The following is a 22747-nucleotide window of genomic DNA, read 5'->3' on the forward strand; positions in this document are numbered from 1 at the left end:
GTAACTTGTTGTGCTTTCACAGCAATTTCTCAAAATAAATATGAAGCCTAGGCTAATCAAAACTAAAAGGTTTCATTAACATAAAATCCCCAAAGTCACTGTAACTGGCTGTCCTTATCACAGACGTTCCACTAAATAACACAACTAACAAGAATTGGTTTTTTTTTTTTTTTTTTTTTTTTTGAGGGTGGGGGCGTTATGTTTTGAGGCTCTTTTTTTTTTTTTTTTTTAAAGATTTTATTTATTTATTTGACAGAGATCACAAGCAGGCAGAGAGGCAGGTGAGCGGGGGTGGTGGAGCAGGCTCCCCGCTGAGCAGAGATCGATGCAGGGCTCAATCCCAGGACCCTGAGATCATGACTTGAGCTGAAGGCAGAGGCTTAACCCACTGAGCCACCCAGTTGCCCCTCAATGCACTCTTAACCAGGAATTTATTCATTTAATAAACTTGAATCCATCCGCCAAGGCTTCACAAAGGGCGTCCTGCAAAAAACAGACGCCAAGGGGCGCCTGGGTGGCTCAGTCGGTTAAGCATCCGCCTTCTGCTAAAGTCCTGATCTCAGGGTCCTGGGATCCAGCCCTGCCTGCATTGTTCTCCCCGCTCAGTGGGGAGTCTGGTTTTCCCTCTGCCCCCTCCCTGCTAGTGCTGTCAAATAAATAAAATCTTAAACACACACAAAAACAAACACCTGCCAGAAAATAAAAGGGCATTTTACCAGGGTGGGCTGGAAAATGCTCTCTTTTCCTTTTAATATCAAGACCTTGCCAGTCGGAGGTGGGAAACCCTGCGATCAGTCTCTGCGCAGGTGCCCACCAAGTCCGGTTGGAAAGCACAAAGAGCTGCAGGTTTACGCTTGGGTTTAGAGCCGGAGTTGCGACCCTCACCATCACGACTGCCGAATTCCCAGGCACGCAGGACTGACCCAGAGGACTTCGCGTGGGGCGGGCCCCCAGCGTCCCACGTCCCACCATCTCTTGCCAGCACAATGTAAAGCTCTGGAACCACGTTCAACGCCACCTGCCTGTCCAGCTTCTTCCGGCCTCGTGTATGCCTGTGCCTTCACTTGGAGACAGTCCTCCGGACTCCGTTTGAAAGCAACACAGGGAAAGAAAGGAAGAATGCAGTTATCTCAAATATAGACAGAACTCTTAGCCAATGGATGTGCAAAGGAGGCGGGCTCACTTCTCGTTGACCAATAAAAAGCGTTTGTGGCTGACACGCCTACAAAGAGTAACAGGTTTCTTGCGGGATTCCTGGCAGGAACACTTGCTCTGGACGCCTCACCCGGACTTTCAATCTTCATCTTCTTCATCATCTTTTTCTTTTTCTTCATCTTTATCTTCTTCTTCTTCTTCTTCTTCTTCCGTTTTTTATTTTTTTGAGGGAGAAAAAGAGAAAGAGAAGAGGGGGAATTAGCAGGAGAGGGGCAGAGGAAGAGGGAGAAACAGGCTCCCCAGCTGAGCAGGGAGTCTGACGTGGGGCTCTATCCCAGGAACCCCAGGATCACAACCCGAGCCAAGGCACCCAACCGACTGAGCCACCCAGGCGCCCCCTGACTTCGCAATCTTTCAGGCTGTTGGCTGAATCTTCTAGGAGATTTGCACTCAGCGCCGGAGACCCCCTGTCCTCTTCCACGTGTTATGACCCCTGAACTCCGAGACCTGACTTTGCGCACAGGTCTCATTATCAATGGGCCAATAAATCAAATATAATAAAGGAAATGGACAGTGAAGACATTAATGAATAAAATCAAACAGATGCTTATGGTGCAATGACCCCTTCTTTACAAAACGAAACCCAGGGGCAAGTTGCATGTTTCTAACCAGCAGTCAGAGTACAGAGGGGGCAGGCAGCAGGGCTTTGCATTTGATTCATACAATTTGTCAGTGAAGTCCCAGGGTTTGCAGCCATTTCAATGTTCTACAGTTTACCTCAGTTCTGGGCGCAGCGCTTCTTCTATAGGCAACCAACGGCTTTAATTTCAGCAAACTTCTCTTTATGTGGTATCTGGAACTGCCTTTGGAGGGAACATTTTAAAATTTCTATTTTGAAGGGATCCATGGCTCTCTTGCGGTTTCTTTTTTTTTTTTTTTTTGGTGTTTTTTTTTTTTTTTTTTTTTTTTCCAGGCCCCTGGGAAGGAATCCTGCATACCAAGGGACGCTGAGGCGTTGCTATGGGAACTAAGGGCCTTCTAGGTCTTGATTAGATCCTTTCTCCCAGTTTTTCTTTCTCTAAAGGGCTCTCATATCCTTATGAGGGCTCAATTCGCCGTCTCCGGTAGCCGAGTTTTCTCTAATCTCAGGGCTGTTTCCTAAATGACTGCGTTAATCTCACTCGTCTGCTCCTGACTACCCCACGCATTTGCCTCGTTCTGGCTCTTGTCCCTGCTAGACAGGCTATCTTGCCGGCTACCGAGAGGGCAGTTGGGATTTTGGAAGGGGGAGCAGATGCAGGGTACCCGTGGCGGCGTGGCGGGGTCGGTGGTGGGGGAAGAGTGGGGGAGGGGCTCCAGCACACCTTTGCCGACTCAAGTTCCCCAGGCTGTGATGAGAGAATCACTGTCTTTTCCTTGAGGTTTTAAATTGAGACACTTGGGGAGAGGGCAGAACTGAAGCATGGTAGAAGCTTGGGGAGGGGTGGCAGGTGGAAAGGGTGGGAGATGCATCAACTAAGGCAGTATTTTTATTTTACACCATACATTTGCCTAATCAGATTTCCCTCTCTGTACCAGGAGCAGCTCTCCCCTAGGGGATTTTTGAGGAGACATTAGTCCCCAGTCTCTGCTCCCTTGGCCTGAATTAGAATTGGTTGCAGAGCTTTCAATTTCAATGTACACATCTTGGCTGGAAGGGATGGCATCATTGGACTTTTAAAATATTCAATTTTCACTAAATTACATTTATCGTTCTCTTTATGGATACTGAATTTTGTTTCTTACATGCAAAAGTATTCTTATCCTTCAAATTTAAAAACACACACTTCTTTATTTTCTTCTAATTCTGTAAAGAGTTTCTGATTTTTACATTTCCTTTGCAGTTGATTTTCAGGGTACGGTGTGAGATACAGATGAATTTCCATGTCATCCTTGTGCAATGGCCACACTAATCTTCTCTGTATCATCCCAATTTTAGTATATGTGCTGAGGAAGGGAGCATGGTGTGAGGTAGAGATGTAACCATTCCCCCCACTCCCGATGGATAAACAGCTGTCCACACACCATTTACAGAACAACCATTCTTTCCATCTCTCTTTTATGTTTGTGTTACTGTCCCAATACCATGCTGAAGCTTTATGGGATCTGATAAGGCAAGTCCTTCCATTACATAATTATCTTCCAAAATTTTTCTGGCTCTTCAGGACCCTTTTGTCTTCCAACTGAGAATTAGAATGAGCTAGTCAATTCTATTATTAAAAACTGATGCTAGTATTCTGATTGAGATTGCCTAGAATTTATAGATTATCTTAGAAAGAAGTGACTTTTTGGGGCAACTGGCTGACTCAGTGGGAAGAACGTGGGGCACTTGATTCCAAGATTGTGTTATTTTTATTTGTATTGTTATGAGTTGTTTCTAGAAAAGGCCCAAAGATTCACCTCTGATTTACCTTCAGGCTCTGTCCAACCAGGAAATGAAAGTTAAGGCATAGTTGCAAAATGCTTAAGTACTGAAAGTGTGCCAAAACACACACACACACACACACACACACACACACCATCTTCAAAAACTAGGGGATTGTTTTTGGTTCCAGGTAAAGAAAATTTCTATTGATCACTAGTTCCCCACAAACCAATAGAACAGAGACTTCCATGGCCATATATGATAAAGGGTTTAGACTTTGCAAAATTCGTTCAGAAAAGTCATAAATGGACATCAATAACTATAACAAGCAGCCAAAGTAAATCCAGGGGAAGGGGGCAAATATGATCTCCAGAGTTGCCACATTATAATGTCAGGAGTTCTGGTTTTCAACAAAAAATTATCAGGAGAGAATCCTTCAGACAGAAATTAAAATGTCACTAGACAATAACTCAATCCACATGAAGAAATAAAGAACACCAGTTAAGATAATTATATAAATAAATATGAAAATCAGTATTCAGGTGCCTGGGTGGCTCAGTTGATTAAGCAACTCTCTTCAGCTCAGGTCATGATTCTGGAGTCCCAGGATCGAGTCCCGCATCAGGCTCCCTGTTCAGCAGGGAGTCTGCTTCTCCCTCTGACCCTCTCCCCTCTCATGCTTTCTCTCTATCAAATAAATACATAAAATATTTTTTTAAAAAAGTCAGTGTTCATATATTTTTGGTCTATAATTGTCTTAATTCCTATATGAATTAAAAGACAACTGTATGAAGCAATAATTATAAATCTATGTTGATGGCACACAGGTATAAAAACATAATTTGTGACAATAATAAAAAGAGGGGGGCCGAGCTATAAAGGAAGAGAATTTTTGTATACTACTGAGGCAAAGTTAGTATTAATTCAAGCTAGACTATTATAAGTTTAAGATGTTAACTGTAACAGAAAATCAACAAGGAAACAATGGCTTTGAATGACACACTGAACCAGATGGATTTAACAGATATATTCAGAACACTCCATCCTAAAACAGCAGATGGTTTTCAAGAGCATACGGAACATTCTCCAGAATAGATCACATCTTAGGCTAGAAAACAAGCCTCAACAAATTCAAGAAGCTCAAAGTCATACCATGCATCTTTTCTGACCGTAGCACTATAAACTAGAAGTCAACCCCAAGAAAAAAATCTGGAGATTTTTTTTTAAAGATTTTATTTATTTATTTGACAGAGAAAGACACAGCAAGAGAGGGAACACAAGCAGGGTAAGTGGGAGAGGGAGAAGCAGGCTTCCCGCTGAGCAGGAAGCCTAAGCAGGGAGCCCAATGCATGACTTGATCCCAGGACCCTGGGATTATGACCGGAGCCAAAGGCAGAGGCTTAACGACTGAGCCACCCAGGCACTCCTAAAAAATAATTTCTAGTATCAGAAAGTGCTTCACGGAAGAGAAAAACATGAACACCCACAACGGATTCTTTAACTATTTCAGAAGACTGTTTTCCCATTATTTAATTAAAACAGGAAAAAGAGGGGCACCTGGATGGCTCAGTGGGTTAAAGCCTCTGTTTTCGACTCAGGTCGTGGCCCAGGGGCCCTGGGATCAAGCCCCGCATCAGGCTCTCTGCTCTTCATGGAGCCCGCTTACCCCTCTCTCTCTGCCAGCCTCTCTGCCTGCTTGTGATCTCTGTCTATAAAATAAATAAATAAAATCTTTAAAAAAAAACATGAAAAAGAAACCACATAGACTGCCTCTTCCACTAGCAGGTCTGATTCACTTCAGTGATTGAAAAAGGGCAGGAAATAAAAGAGCAGATGTTCTGACGACCCGTCATTCCCACCATCTAACTTTTGAAACGTCACCCACATGCAAAGAACAAAGGACAAACCAGCGTCTCGGCCTGGCAACGAGGAGAGGTCTGAACTGGAGTGACAGGGACAGACGACGAGGTTGTGCATGTTGGGTGAGACTGGTGGCTCAGAAGAAGGTGCTCTGCCAGCTCTCCACCTGGGCCTCACCTGTCCTCAGCCAGGAACCTTCTCACCACCCTGACCTGTCACAACTGTCACCTGGGGGACACACAGCCACCCCTGGAGCCAGCCCTGCCCACAGCCTCCTGCAGAATGCGCTCTGCTCTCCTCCGGGACCCCTGACAGCTCTTCCCAGACCTGGAGCTCCCCTGTCTGCCGCAAAGCTCCAGGATCCACCCCTTCCAAAATTACACTGGCCCAAGGCTTTCATTAGAAGCAGAAGGCTGCCTCCTTTCCTCTTTTGTCGTATTTCTCTGCACTCACCTTCCTCCCTGAGCAAACTGCGAGCGGCACATCAATGGAGTGTGAACGTGCTCTGAGATCTGAACCTTTCACAGCAGCTCTCCGAGGACTCCTAGTGCAATCAGTGCAAACACCCCGGAGTGTTTGAAAACTATCATCTACAGAACAGCAAAGCGGAAAACGCTCCATTTTTACCTCGCTCTTCATGAAGCACAGCATGGTTTTTTTCCTTCATCGACTTCAATTCCAGTTCGTTTCCACTCAGTGTTCATTTCTTCGCTTCAGGAGGAGGATTTCGTGATTCCCCACCAGCAGACAACAGCCAGGGCCCTTCGCAAGTGCCCTCCCCGCAGCCGCCACCAAGTTACCCCTTCCCCCCACGCCCCTGCCCTCCAGCAACCCTCGGTTTGTGCTCTCAGGTTGAGTCTGCCTCCTCATGTGCCTGTCGTCCTCCCCCCACTATGGTCATCTGTGTTCTTTCTGAAACTCCAGAGGAGGGAAGTCAGTAGGTTTTTGTCTTTCCTTACAGATTTTGCTTAGTTTAACCCACTCTAGGTCCATCCGCATCCTTGCGGATGGTAAGGTTTCATTCTTTGGGAAGCTGGGTCCTGTTCCGTTGTGTATCTGTCTCCCACATCTTCTTTCTCCATTCACCAGTGAACGGACACTGGGACTCCTTCCACAGTTTCACTATTGTTCATGCTGCTATAAACACCATGGTGCTGGGACCCCACTCAAGGTGCATTTTTGTGTCCTTGGGTAAATACCTAGGAGTGCGATTGCTGGATCCTAGGGTTGTTCGAATCTTAGCTTTTTTTTTTTTTTTTTTTTTAAGATTTTATTTATTTATTTGCAGACAGAAATCACAAGTAGGCAGAGAGGCAGGCACAGAGAGGAAGGGGAGGCAGGCTCCCTGCCGAGCAGAGCCCGATGTGGGGCTCGATCCCAGGACCCTGGGATCATGACCTGAGCCGAAGGCAGAGGCTTTAATGCACTGAGCCACCCAGGTGCCCCGATTCTTAGCTTTTGGAGGAACAACCACACTCGGTTCCAGAGTGGCTGCAGCAGCCCGCACGCCCACCAACAGTGCAGGAGGGTTCCGCTTTATGCACAACATTACCTGCCAGCGATTTCCTAAGGAGGGAGTGGAAAAACCTGTGGGATAACCTGACTCAAGCAGCGACAGGCAAGCAGTTCCAGAAATTCATCCCAGGGTTCCTGACGGCAACCCATTTGAAGCCACCAGCATGTTTCTATTCAGGAAAATTCCCAAACACCCTCCTTCTGACTTCACCACCAATGAAACTACAGAGAAAATACAGCATGTCCAAATATCTAGATGATCCATTTAGTGAAATTAGAAAGTTAAGCTTAACTTTTAAATCATAAAAGGCTCCTTAGAATCATTTTGAATTTCCCCTCTGCCCTCATTGTACCTCTTTGGATGAAAAGACTAATCAGTTAGGAAACATCACCTCTGACAAATGATAGGACATCATCCAAGTCTCTATCTGACCACAAACAGCCACCTAACTCTAGATGCTGGCCATGCCACCACAGCCTCGGCCCAATGGAATAAACACTGTTAGATGAAAGAACACATTATATATTAAAAACACACACAGAGTAAATCTTGTCTTCCCTTTCTAATCAAAGTGATTGCCTAGGAAAGAGATGTTCCAAGTACCTTTGTAAGCCAGGAATGAAGCGGAGAAAATGGGATCCCCTGCCATGCGCTCCCTGCAGGGAAACTAAGGAACTCGGGCACCCACTCAAGATTGCTGACAGCTGCATTGTCTGACTTTGTGGCTCCACTAGAGACAAGAGAAACGCTCAGGAGGTTTGTGGTTAAAGAGAAGTTTTACCTCCCGTCCTGACATGGATGTGACATTGCACCCAACATACCTGTTGATTTCTCTGAATGCTGACATCCTGGGACAAGCTGCATGACTGATTCAGATGCTGATTTCAAAACCCCGGGTCTCGTGGAGCTGAAATGGACAAGAGTTGTCAGGTGGGGATAAGAAGTCGCCCCGACTGAGAGCTTGTCCACTAAGGTCAGCAACATGGCAGGGATGTCCATTATCACCACTGCTATTCAACATAGTACTAGAAGTTGTAGCCTCAGCAATCAGACAACAAAAAGAAATTAAAGGCATCCAAATCGGCAAAGAAGAAATCAAACTATCACTCTTTGCAGATGATATGATACTATATGTGGAAAACCCAAAAGACACCACTCCAAATCTGCTAGAACTTGTACAGGAATTCAGTAAAGTGTCAGGATATAAAATCAAGGCACAGAAATCAGTTGCATTTCTTTACACCAACACAAGACAGAAGAAAGAGAAATTAAGGAGTCAATCCCATTTACAATTGCACCCAAAACCATAAGATACCTAGGAATAAACCTAACCAAGAGACAAAGAATCTGTACTCAGAAAACTATAAAGTACTCATGAAAGAAATTGAGGAAGACACAAAGAAATGGAAAAATGTTCCATGCTCATGGATTGGAAGAACAAATATTGTGGAAATGTCTATGCTGCCTAAAGCAATCTACACATTTAATGCAATCCCTATCAAAATCCCATCCATTTTTTTTCAAAGAAATGGAACAAATAATCCTAAAATTTGTATGGAACCAGAAAAGACCTCGAATAGCCAGAGGAATATTGAAAAAGAAAGCCAAAGTTGGTGGCATCACAATTTCAGACTTCAAGCTCTATTACAAAGCTGTCATCATCAAGACAGTATGGTACTGGCACAAAAACGGACACATAGATCAATGGAACAGAACAGAGAGCCCAGAAATAGACCCTCAACTCTATGGTCAACTAATCTTCGACAAAGTAGGAAAGAATGTCCAATGGAATACAGTCTCTTCAACAAATGGTGTCAGGAAAATTGGACAGCCATATGCAGAAATGAAACTGGACCATTTCCTTACACCACACACAGAAATAGACTCAAAATGGATGAAGGACCTCAATGTGAGACAGAAATCCATCAAAATCCTTGAGGGAACACAGGCAGCAACCTCTTCAACCTCAGCCGCAGCAACTTCTTCCTAGGAACATCGCCAAAGGCAAGGGAAGCAAGGGCAAAAATGAACTATTGCGACTTCATCAAGATCAAAAGCTTTTGCACAGCAAAGGAAACAGTTAACAAAACCAAAAGACAACTGACAGAATGGGAGAAGATATTTGCAAATGACATATCAGATAAAGGGCTAGTATCCAAAATCTATAAAGAACTTATCAAACTCAACACCCAAAGAACAAATAATCCAATCAAGAAATGAGCAGAGGAGAGGACATGAACAGACATTTCTGCAAAGAAGACATCCAGATGGCCAACAGACACATGAAAAAGTGCTCCACATCACTTGGCATCAGGGAAATACAAATCAAAACCACAATGAGATACGACCTCACACCAGTCAGAATGACTAAAATTAACAAGTCAGGAAATGACAGATGCTAGCGAGGATGCGGAGAAAGGGGAACCCTCCTACACTACTGGTGGGAATGCAAGCCGGTGCAACCACTCTGGAAGACATCATGGAGGTTCCTCAAAAAGTTGAAAATAAAGCTACCCTATGACCCAGCAATTGCACTACTAGGTATTTACCCTAAAGGTACAAACCTTTAGGTAGTGATCCGAAGGGGCACATGCACCTGAATGTTTATAGCAGCAATGTCTACAATAGCCAAACTATGGAAAGAGCCTAGATTTCCATCAACAGATGAATGGATAAAGAAGATGTGGTATATGTATACAATGGAATACCATGCAGTCATTAAAAGAAATGAAATCTTGCCATTTGCGATGACGTGGATGGAACTAGAGGGTATTATGCTTAGCGAAATAAGTCAATCAGAGAAAGACAACTATCATATGATCTCCCTGATATGAGGAAGTCGAGAAGCAACATTGGGGGTTTGGAGGGTAGGAAAAGAATAAATGAAATAAGATGGGACCAGGAGGGAGACAAACCATAAGAGACTCTTAATCTCACAAAACAAACTGAGGGTTGCCGGGGGTAGGGGGGTAGGGAGAGGGTGGTTGGGTTATGGACATTGGGGAGGGTATGTGCTATGGTGAGTGCTGTGAAGTGTGTAAACCTGTAAACCTGGCGATTCACAGACCTGTACCCCTGGGGCTAATAATACATTATATGTTAATAAAAAACAAAAACAAAAAAAATGGTAATTTTCTTGTCCTTCAGGGAGTCTACTGCATTCTTCTTAAAGATCTTGCATGTTTTCTCCCCTTAGGTTCAATGAAATGTGTTTGATATTTTTGTTGCTTTTGTGAATAGAATCTTTTCTCCTTCATTTATTAATTTCCTAATCAGTTATGGTTATTATAAAGATTTCACTACTGTAAATTTGCTGTCTCAAGTACCACTTTCCTAAACTCCTTTTTGTTCAAATAACTTTTCCTTTCGAGGAATTTTTCTTTCTTTTCTTTTCTTTTTTTTTTTTTTAAGATTTTGCTTATTTATTTGACAGAGAGAAAGAGCACAAGCAGGGTGAGGAAGAAGCAGACTCCTCACCAAGCAGGGAGTCTGATGTGGGACTTGATCCCAGGAACCTGAGATCAAGAGTTGAGCCAAGAGCATATGCTTAACCAACTGAGCCACCCAGGCACCCCTATTTTTCACTTTTGAAAAGGTATTATACATGCATATATTCATGTGTGTAGAAGTATGTACAGTGAGTGATAAGTCTTCTTCCCATCTTTTCTCCCTGGAGACAACTTCTATTAAACTTAGGGAAAAAAGGACTAATATTTAGAGCAGTTTTAGGTTGATGGCAAAACTGGGGAAAGGTATAGAGATTTCCCATATACCCCCTGCTCCCCTCCCCACAGCCTCCACTTACCAACATCCCCCACCAAAGTGCTACATTTGACACAACTGATGAACCCACGTTGACACCTCATACCCACACAAAGTTCATAGTTTACATTAAGGTTCACTCTTGGTGTTGTACATTCTACGGATTTGGACAAATTTGTAATGATGTGTATCCACAATGACAGGATCATACAGAGTATTTTCATTGCCGTACAAGTCCTATCTATTCATCATCCCTTGCTTCCCAAACAACCCTGGAAACTACTGATTGATTGATTGATTGATTGATTGATTGATTTTGCTGTCTCCATAGTTTTTGCCTTTTCCAGAAGGCAGTACGGTTGGAATCATACAATACGTAAACTTTTTTACAAACTGGCTTCTTTCACTTAGTGATGTGCATTTAAATCTCCTGTTAAACATTTTTTATGTATCCTTCCTTGTTATGTATCCTTCCCTACATTCTAGCAAATCACATATTATTTTTTCCTCATCTTCATATAAACAATAGCATATTATGCACAGTGGTTTGCAGTTCCCCCCAACCATATATATTTTAAAATTGACTTTTTAAAAAAGATTTTTATATTCATTTATTTGAGAGAGACAGAGAGAGAGAGAAAGAGAGCATGAGAGGGGAGGTCAGAGAGAGAAGCAGACTCCCCATGGAGCTGGGAGCCCAATGGAGGACTCAGTCCCAGGACTCCAGGATCATGATCTGAGCCTAAGGCAGCCACTTAACCAACTAATCTACCCAGGCACCCAAAATTAACTTTTTTAAAAAAGATTTTATTTTTTTTGACAGAGAGAGAAAGAAACAGCAAGAGAGGGAACACAAGCAGGGAAAGTGGGAGAGGGAGAAGCAAGCTCCCCGCTGAGCAGGGAGCCTGATATGGGACTTGATCCCAGGACACTGGGATCATTACTTGAGCCCAAGGCAGACGCTTAACAACTGAGACAACCAGGTGCCCTAAAAATTAACTTTGAAGTACACTTTGTATACAATAAAATGCTCCCATTTTACGGGTACAGTTTGATGAGTTTTGGCAAACATCTACATTTGTGTAACCACCAGCACGATCAAGATTTCCTAAATATATTCACATTATTCCATATTACTTAAAAGGCTTCCTCCTCCTTCATTGTGGTTGTATAGTATTCCATCAACAAAATACACCATTATTTTGAGTTTTTTAAAATCTTATTTGAAAGTAATTTCAACTTATAGAAAAGTTACAGGAATAGTATAAAGATCTCCCATAGGGTGCCTGGGTAGCTCAGTCAGTTAAAAGTCCAACGCCTGGTTTCTGCTCAGGTCATGATCCTCATGGGGCACTGCACTGAGCTGAATGTGGAGCCTGCTTAAGAGTCTCTCTCTCTCCTCCCACTTTGGCCAACCCCTCCTACTGCTGTGCACACACTCTATAAATAAATAAATAAAATTAATAAAAAAGATCTCCCATATATCCAGATTCACCTTTTAAAAAAACCATTTTGCCACACTTGCTTGTCCAGTCTCACTCTCGACACAAATACACAATTTTTTTCTGAACCATTTAAGAGCAGAAAGTATGTATCATACACCTTTTCCCCATAAAGCTTCAGCATATACTTCCTAAGAACAAGGCAATTCGCATATCTCATCACAGTGCAATCACCAAAAGCAGGAAATGTCACATAGATTACATAAGAAAACACTGTATCAATCAACAATATTCCATTTCCAGTTGTCCTGATGATATCCTTTATAAAATATTCTCCCCTAATAGAATACCCAGTTCAGGACCAAGTTCTGCAATTTATTGCCACCTATCTTTAGTGTTCTATAATCTGGATAGTTTCTCTGCTTCTGTTTATTACAACACTAGCATTTTTGAAGAGTACGGGTTGGTTTTGTAGAATATTCAAACAGTTTTTCAATGGGTTATTTTTAAAGGAAAACAGTTACTTATTAATGTATATACAATTTTATATTATTAAAAATGTTGGGGCGCCTGGGTGGCTCAGTGGTTTGGGCCTCTGCCTTCGGCTTGGGTCATGATCTCAGGGTCCTGGGATCGAGCCCCACATTGGGCTCTCTGCTCGGCGGGGAGCCTGCTTCCCCCCTCTCTCTCTGCCTGCCTCTCTGCCTACTTGTGGTCTCTCTCTGTCAAATAAATAAACAAAAAATCTTTAAAAAAAAATGTCATGTGGTGCCTCGGGGGTTCAGTCGGTTAAGCATCTGACTCTTGAACTCAGCCAGGCCTTGATCTCAGGATTGTGAGTTCAAGCCCCATTTAGGGCTCCATGCTGGGTGTAGAGCCTACTTAAAAATAAAATACAAAGATAAAATAGATAAATAAAAATGTCATATAATTGAAAATAACTTAGTTACTCTATACCCTTACCTCAGTGTTTTTTTCTAATTTATTTAAGTAGAACATGTGTCTAGGTAGCATATTACTCATTAAGGGCCACTATACAAGCAAATTACAATTATTTGAGAGTGGGGATGGTGGGATATACCTATATGCACTTTAGCCAAAGGGATACAGATGACTCAAATTAGAACCATAGATAGTATATAGAATCCAGGTGAAAATACCACTGATACAAATGGACCTCACTACCAACTGTAGGACTAACTCTAAAAGCCACAAGAAATAGATCAATAATAATGGGGCCAAACTAACATTACTTTATAATAAAAAAGCAGGACTTGACTTGTCCCAATGGAAAAGTCCTACCAAGAAATACTCATTATCCCCTGATAACAGTTGCTCCCAAACCATGTGAATCCCAGTTCTTTCTTTCTTTTTTTTTTAAGATTTTATTTATTTATTTGAGAGAATGAGAGAGAGGGAGCATGAGTGGGGAGAGGTCAGAGGGAGAAGCAGACTCCCCAGTGAGCAGGGAGCCCCATGCAGGACTTGATCCCAGGACTCCGGGATCATGACCTGAGCTGAAGGCAGTTGCTTAACCAACTGAGCCACCCAGGCACCCCCAGTTCTTTCTATGCACATAAAAGCAGCCTTGCAAGAGAGCCAGCCAACCAGCTCTCTCAGTAGAAGCTGGAATTTAAATTAAAGAACTAGACTCCTCAGCACAAGGAACAATTTACCACAACTTTTAATATCTCATTCTGTAAGTTGTTTAGAAAGTAGTTTTCTGTTGAGAAACAAAGTAAGTCTATGACCTCGAACTTCTGAGCATGTTGCAAATGAGCAAGCAAATAACGAGCCTTGGCTGGGGTGAGGGACAACACCAGTACCCGGAGTTGCTATGATATATTATCTGGAATGTCCAGTTTCACCATAAACGATGAGGCATTTAAATTCACAGGAAAGTAGGACCCACATTGTGCAAAAGCAGGAAATAGAAACTGCCTGTGACAATGACCAGGTGTCAGATTCATCAGAAAAAGACTTCAAAAGGGCCAATACAGCCATCCTCACAGACTTAAGGGAAACCATGATTAAAGAAGTGAAGGGCCGAGTGGGGGGTGGGAGGGAGTTGGGAGTTACTGTTCAATGGGTACAGAGTTTCAGTGTTGCAAGATAAAAAAAGTTCTAAAGATTAAATACACAACAATGTACATATCGTCAACCCTATCATACTGTTCCCTTAAAGATGGTTAAGATGGGAAATTTGATGTTATATAGGTTTTTTAAGACTTTATTTTAAGCAGTTTAAGGTTCACAGCAAAACTGAGGGGAAACTACAAGATTTTCTAAATAAGCCCCGCCTCCACACGTGCATAGCCTCTTTCATTCTCAACATCCCCTGTAGGTACATGCAGTATAACTGAGGAACCTACATGGGCACATCATAATTAGTCGAAGTCCGTAATTTACATCACATTCACTCTTGATTTTGTACGTTCTGTGGGTCTGGACAAATGTATAATGATATGTATCCACTATTATGGTATCATACAGAGTATTTTCACTGCCCTAAAAATCCTCTGCACTCTTCCTACCCACCACTTCCCGTCAACCCTGGTAACCACTGATCTTTTCACTGTCCTCATAGGCTTCAATAAACCTTCCAGTGACAGCTGGCTTAAGAGGTCTGCCTCTTCCACTCCAACCCTCAAATAGAAACTTTACAGTGGAGAAATGTGAGAGGCCCTACATTAATTTTTTTTTAAGATTTTATTTTATTTTATTTTATTTTGAGAGAGAGGCAGTGCAAGTGGGAAGAGGGGCAGAGAGAGAGGGAGAGAGAGAGATTCCTACGGAGACTCTGCATGGAACATGGAGCCTGATGCAGGCTCAATCCCAGAACACTGAGACCATGACCTGAACCAAAATCAAAAGTCGAACACTTAACTGACTGCCGCCAACCCTACATTAATTTAGTTAAGTCATCAAAGTTAGTATCACTTGTAATGAACAAATCAATATTATATGTTATCTGATAATGACACACTGAGGACATGTCACTTTTGCAGCATTCCTGCCAAAAGTGTAAAACTTAAATCTAAGCAAGAACTATCAAATAAATCTTAATTGAGGAACATTCTACAGAATAGCTGAGCCTACACCCATCATAAACAAAGATCAAGACCCAATGTTCACAGCAGCAATGGCCACAGCTGCCAAACTGTGGAAAGAGCCAAGATGCCCTTCAATGGATAAATGGATAAAGAAGATATGGTCCATATATACAATGGAATATTACACAGCCATCGGAAAGGATGAATATCCAACTTTTGTATCAACATGGATAGGACAGGAGGAGATTATGCTGAGTGAAATAAGTCAGAGAGAGTCAATTATCATATGGTTTCATTTACTTGTGAAGAACAAGGAATAAGATGGAGGACATTAGGAGAAGGAAAGGAAAAGTGAACTGGGGTAAAGCAGAGGGGAGACAAAGCATGAGAAACTGTGGACTCTGAGAAACTGAGGGTTTTGGAGGGGGGTGGGGGGATGGGTGAGCGTGGTGGTGGGTATGAAGGAGGGCACATATAAAAAATGAATGTTGGAACACTGAAAAAATATAATGAAATTCAAGAGTCAAAAAAAAAAAAAAAAGAAACATTAAAGAAAGTGTTCCAGATTAAAGAAGACTAAAGAGGGTGCTTGGGTGGCTCAGTGAGTTAAGCTACTGCCTTCAGCTCAGGTCATGATCTCAGGGTCCTGGGATTGAGTCCCACATGGGGCTCTCTGCTCAGCGGGGAGCCTGCTTCCCCCACCACCCGCTCTGCCTACTTGTGATCTCTGTCTGTCAAATAAATTTTTTTTTAAAAATCTTTTAAAAAATAAATAAAAAATAAAAAACAAATAAAGAAGACTAAAGAAAGGTAACAGGGGGAAAAAAAGCCATAAAGAAAGTAATTAAGAGAACTGGCAAATTTTAATTATGGGTTGGAGATCAGATAAAAGCACTGTATCAATGTTAAATTTTCTAAATTATACTATGGTCATTTAAGGGGCTGTTCTTGCTTATAGAAGATGTGTGCCAAAGTAATTAGAGGTGAAAGACACGATGATGTCTACAACTTACCCTCAAATGATTTAGAAAATGATAAATACACAGAGATGCAATGATAAAGTAATTGTGGCCCAAAAAACCCCTGGCAATTGATGAATATGAATAAAGGCAATACTGGAGTTCTTTGTACTATTATTGCAGTTCTTCTGTAAATTTGGTGCCATTTAAATTTTAAAATCCATTGCAGTAAAAACCAAAAACTTTAACAAGGCCTACAAAGCCCTCAAGGAAGGACAGCACTTCTCAGTGTCCAGAGTAGACACTGGGGCTTGTGGAAAAGATATTGGACCATTTGTGGCCTAAATTGTGACCTAAATTAATGGAAGGTTAAGGTGTGCCACAGTTCTGATATGGTCGTGGGGTAGGGGAGTGCACTGAGGAGGGAGGGTGGGCTTTTCTCTGGAGTATCTTAAAGTTGTGCCATGTTTCATGTTTGTCTTAGAGTCCTGGTGGGCTCTGCAAGGCAGTGAACAAACATGTGTCACCTGGCTGGGGACAGGGATTACTGCACAAAAGAGGTTACATCTCACTTGCTGGGTGTCTTGCTGCCAGGAACCTGGGGGCCTTTTTCTCCTCTTTTTACAGATCACTCTGGGCCAGCAGAGTCCAAAGAAGGCAGAATAGGGATCTGGGAGAAATGGGAATTGAGTCACATGCCAGAAATCCTCATAGCCAGTCTGTGCAGATCCAACCTCACCTAAAAGGAAAATAAAAGCATCAATAGAAAATCCAGAAATAAACCCACAATTATATGGTCAATTAATCTTTGATGAAGCAGGAAAGACTATCCAATGGGAAAAGGATGGTCTCTTCAACAAATGGTGTTGGGAAAACTGACAGCAACATGCCAAAGAATGACACTGGACCACTTCCTTACACCATACACAAAAATAAATTCAAAATGGATTAAAGACCTAAATGGAGGCCTGAAACCATAAAAATCCTAGAAAAGAGCACAGGAAGTAACTTCTTTGTCATTGTCCAGAGCAATTTCTTTCTCCTCAGGCAAGGGAAACAAAAGTAAAAATAAACTGTTGGGACTATATCAAAATGAAAAGCTTCTGCACAGCACAGGAAACAATCAACAAAACCAAAAGGCACCTACAGAATGGGAGAAGACATTTGTAAATAACAAATCCAATAAAGGGCTAGTATCTGAGAAATATATAAAGAACTAATAAAACTCAACACCCAAAACACAAATAATCCAATTAACAAATGGGCAGAAGACATAAACAGCTATTTCTCCAAAGAAAACATACAGATGGCCAACAGACATATGAAAAGATGCTCAGTATCACTCATCATCAGGGAAATACAAATGAACAGTACGATGAGAGAACACCTCACACCTGTCAGAATGGCTAAAACAACACAACAACAGGTGTTGGTGAGAATATGGAGAAAAAAGAACCCTCTTGCACTGTTCGTAGGAATGCAACCTGATGTCGCCACTATGGAAAACAGCAGGGAGGTTTCTCAGAAAGATAAAAATAGAACTACCTTATGATCCAGCACTCACACTACTGGGTATTTATGCAAAGAACACAAGAACACTAATTCAAACAGATACATGCCCTCTGATGTTTATAGCAGCACTATTTACAATAAGCTAGATATGAGCAGCCCAAGTGTCCATCAATTGATGAATGGATAAAGAAGAGGCTGTATCACACACAAGAACACAATGGAATATTATTCAGCCATAAAAAAGAATGAAATCTTGCCACTAGCAATGACATGGATAGAACTACTGAGTATAATGCTAAGCAAAATAAAAATAAAATAAAATCAGTCAGAGAAAAAGAAATACCATATGCTTTCACTCATATGTAGAAATAAGAAACAAAACAAACAAGCAAAGGGAAAACAAAAAGAGAGAGAGAGAAATCAAGAAACCAACTCAATTATAGAGTAGAAACTGATGGTTACCAGAGGGAAGGGGGTTAGGGGGATGGGTTCAATCGGTGATGCTCATTTATGACTGCACTCGTCCTAATGAGTGCAGGATGATGTATGGAGATGTTGGGTCACTATATTGTACACGTGAAATTAGTATAACACAGTATGTTAAGTGGAATTAAAATAAAAACTTAAAAAAAAAAAGCGTCAAGAACCAACGTCACCAGCAAGACCATGAAGAACATAGAACACAGGTATCCAGCAATCTCTGCACTCAGAGGGCCTTTGGGGAGATACAGCCAGGCTGTGACTCAGGGGTCGCCTGGGATACCAAATTCACAACTGGGGCACTCCGCCTTTAACATCTGGGCCTATAGCTTCCACTGAGACAACAAAGTGAAAACAACACCCCTATAGCCTTTCTGGCCAAGAGTATGGAGAATTCTCTTTTGCAGATATCTGTGCAGGTGATTACCAGATGGGACACTCCTGACTTTGCCATCCCCAGAGCCAAGGCTCCAGGAGAAGGTCGTTTAACTCCATGGCACCTGGGAGTTCTAAGAAGCTACTGACCTCTTTGAGCTCTAGGACTTCTTAGATGCAAAGTGGGGCAGTTCTCTGGCAATCCACGGAGGGCCTGGCTTACCCTGGTGACCAGAACAACCTGCCCATCCTTCTAATAACCCATCTCTTGACTCACTTTTGGAAAAGCCCTCTGAGTCAGAGGTGAAGGTGGTCTCATAGGAACATCTACAACAAAAGCGGGGAAACAAGACTCTGCCGCCTTTCCTCAATGTCCAAGCTACATTTCCAAATCCAGGGATGCCAAAACACAGCCTCACTCAGAAGACTCAAGTTCCCCACCACATCCCAAACCCAGGAGCAACCACTTACTAACTCCTCCCTCATCTCTCAAACCCAAGAAGGCACAGATCTAGCCACTCCCACAAACACCCTAGACCGGGCAGACCTAGATGGTTTCCACCCCCGACCCTCCCCACGCCGCCGTACCCTACCTCACTGTCCTCTCCCCACCAGCCTGGGGTTGCCATGTCCCAGCTTCCCCAAAAACCAAAATGCCTGGAGAGATTTATCCAAGGGCTCCCAGTTTCTGCCCGCCCCCCTCCGAACCCAAGGATGCATTACCGCTCACCAACCTGGGAACACACAGTCGTAACCATCCGCCGCATCTCAGTGGAACCCAGAAGCCCCCTATGTCTCCCCCCAGACACCGCGAGCCCCGAACGTTCGGTTTTCCCCGGTTCCCCTTCACACGACCCGGGCACTTACCGCTATTCCCGCCGCCCTCGGCCCGTAAAACGGGGGGACTCACTTCTCTGGGCGTCCGTCTGGAGGTCTTGGGCACCGAGGCCGCCACGAGACCTTCATGTACCGCGTTCCCGGAACCAGCCCAGCCCACCCGCGCTGCAGACCCAGAAGGCCAGCAGCTGGTGCCCCGGCGCTAAAGGACGCGGGGCCTGCCGGCTGGACCACAACTCCCAAAAGACCCGCGGAGGCCGGGGGGCGCGCTCGGAGTCCCTCGCGGAGGCTAGAGACCCGAGCAGGTGAACTAAGGGTCTCAGCAGGAGACGTCCCGCTGGTGAGGGCTGGAGCCAAACGCACAAAAACAGATACGTGCCTCCGCCGTCTGCAATCAGGTGTAAAAAATGCCTGGAATCACTCTATTCAGACGTAGCTGTATTTAAGCTTATATCCTTTATGTGAATATTTTTCGTCATCTTAACTTGCTTTTTCAATCAAATATATATTGAACACGAAGTGTACTTCAGCAGTATTTTGTTCTACAGACCACTTATGTAATTGTCTTGTTATCCTTAGGTTATTTCAAATTACTGGTATTACAGCCACCATCACTTGCGGTTGGCCGAGCTCAAAGGCAGGCAGGGGAGCAGGAAAACTTTAGAGCGAAAAAAGGAAGGCTTCAGAAATACACTAGAGGTTATTGGCATAAAGAAGCATTGCATATTATATGGCTGGTTTGGGGATCGAATTTGGCTTTTCTCTGGTTGGTCCTGAACTGAGAACAGAGGCGAGGGGTGAGGGGCGGGGAGGAGCTAGCAGTCATTGTCCAAAGCCTAAATGTTGTGGGCTGATCCCTGCCAAGGTTGTAGTTTGGTTTCCTGATTGGAAACTAGTTGGTTGCTGCAAAGTTTGTAGGTCAGAATTCTGTTGTGATATATGATCTATCATTGTCTGTTTGAATATCCAGTCTGTCCAGTTTAATGGTTTCAAACGACAGCAATAATTTATTATCTTTCATGATTACCCTGGGTCAGGAATCCTGGAACAATCTGGCTGGACAGTTTGGGCTCAAATTTTTCATTATAGCTGAACCTGGAAAATTGTGCAGAGTTCCAAAAGCCACTGGAAGCTGGTGGGACATCTCTCTTATTTAATGTAACCTTAGGGTTTCTCCATGTGGTCTTTCTGTGTGGGCTAGTTTGGGCTGCTTCTTCTTCTTCTTCTTCTTCTTCTTCTTCTTCTTCTTCTTCTTCTTCTTTATCCAGCAATCTCTGCACTCAGAGGGCCTTTGGGGAGATACAGCCAGGCTGTGACTCAGGGGTCGCCTGGGATACCAAATTCACAACTGGGGCACTCCGCCTTTAACATCTGGGCCTATAGCTTCCACTGAGACAACAAAGTGAAAACAACACCCCTATAGCCTTTCTGGCCAAGAGTATGGAGAATTCTCTTTTGCAGATATCTGTGCAGGTGATTACCAGATGGGACACTCCTGACTTTGCCATCCCCAGAGCCAAGGCTCCAGGAGAAGGTCGTTTAACTCCATGGCACCTGGGAGTTCTAAGAAGCTACTGACCTCTTTGAGCTCTAGGACTTCTTAGATGCAAAGTGGGGCAGTTCTCTGGCAATCCACGGAGGGCCTGGCTTACCCTGGTGACCAGAACAACCTGCCCATCCTTCTAATAACCCATCTCTTGACTCACTTTTGGAAAAGCCCTCTGAGTCAGAGGTGAAGGTGGTCTCATAGGAACATCTACAACAAAAGCGGGGAAACAAGACTCTGCCGCCTTTCCTCAATGTCCAAGCTACATTTCCAAATCCAGGGATGCCAAAACACAGCCTCACTCAGAAGACTCAAGTTCCCCACCACATCCCAAACCCAGGAGCAACCACTTACTAACTCCTCCCTCATCTCTCAAACCCAAGAAGGCACAGATCTAGCCACTCCCACAAACACCCTAGACCGGGCAGACCTAGATGGTTTCCACCCCCGACCCTCCCCACGCCGCCGTACCCTACCTCACTGTCCTCTCCCCACCAGCCTGGGGTTGCCATGTCCCAGCTTCCCCAAAAACCAAAATGCCTGGAGAGATTTATCCAAGGGCTCCCAGTTTCTGCCCGCCCCCCTCCGAACCCAAGGATGCATTACCGCTCACCAACCTGGGAACACACAGTCGTAACCATCCGCCGCATCTCAGTGGAACCCAGAAGCCCCCTATGTCTCCCCCCAGACACCGCGAGCCCCGAACGTTCGGTTTTCCCCGGTTCCCCTTCACACGACCCGGGCACTTACCGCTATTCCCGCCGCCCTCGGCCCGTAAAACGGGGGGACTCACTTCTCTGGGCGTCCGTCTGGAGGTCTTGGGCACCGAGGCCGCCACGAGACCTTCATGTACCGCGTTCCCGGAACCAGCCCAGCCCACCCGCGCTGCAGACCCAGAAGGCCAGCAGCTGGTGCCCCGGCGCTAAAGGACGCGGGGCCTGCCGGCTGGACCACAACTCCCAAAAGACCCGCGGAGGCCGGGGGGCGCGCTCGGAGTCCCTCGCGGAGGCTAGAGACCCGAGCAGGTGAACTAAGGGTCTCAGCAGGAGACGTCCCGCTGGTGAGGGCTGGAGCCAAACGCACAAAAACAGATACGTGCCTCCGCCGTCTGCAATCAGGTGTAAAAAATGCCTGGAATCACTCTATTCAGACGTAGCTGTATTTAAGCTTATATCCTTTATGTGAATATTTTTCGTCATCTTAACTTGCTTTTTCAATCAAATATATATTGAACACGAAGTGTACTTCAGCAGTATTTTGTTCTACAGACCACTTATGTAATTGTCTTGTTATCCTTAGGTTATTTCAAATTACTGGTATTACAGCCACCATCACTTGCGGTTGGCCGAGCTCAAAGGCAGGCAGGGGAGCAGGAAAACTTTAGAGCGAAAAAAGGAAGGCTTCAGAAATACACTAGAGGTTATTGGCATAAAGAAGCATTGCATATTATATGGCTGGTTTGGGGATCGAATTTGGCTTTTCTCTGGTTGGTCCTGAACTGAGAACAGAGGCGAGGGGTGAGGGGCGGGGAGGAGCTAGCAGTCATTGTCCAAAGCCTAAATGTTGTGGGCTGATCCCTGCCAAGGTTGTAGTTTGGTTTCCTGATTGGAAACTAGTTGGTTGCTGCAAAGTTTGTAGGTCAGAATTCTGTTGTGATATATGATCTATCATTGTCTGTTTGAATATCCAGTCTGTCCAGTTTAATGGTTTCAAACGACAGCAATAATTTATTATCTTTCATGATTACCCTGGGTCAGGAATCCTGGAACAATCTGGCTGGACAGTTTGGGCTCAAATTTTTCATTATAGCTGAACCTGGAAAATTGTGCAGAGTTCCAAAAGCCAC

General features: G+C 43.8%; 1 protein-coding gene across 1 annotated transcript in view; it reads right to left on the reverse strand.

The window, feature by feature from the left end:
• LOC111161453 (zinc finger protein 527) overlaps nt 1–22747 on the reverse strand; it is a 511863-nt gene that overhangs the window by 473491 nt on the left and 15625 nt on the right. The window contains exon 5 of the mRNA XM_022525113.1: nt 5226–5233. Within this exon, the coding sequence (XP_022380821.1) occupies nt 5226–5233 (8 nt within the window). The remainder of the gene's footprint in view (nt 1–5225; nt 5234–22747) is intronic.

Source organism: Enhydra lutris, unplaced genomic scaffold (assembly GCF_002288905.1).
Source record: "Enhydra lutris kenyoni isolate GAN:26980312 unplaced genomic scaffold, ASM228890v2 scaffoldscaffold85, whole genome shotgun sequence".
Classification (NCBI taxonomy): Eukaryota; Metazoa; Chordata; class Mammalia; order Carnivora; family Mustelidae; genus Enhydra; species Enhydra lutris.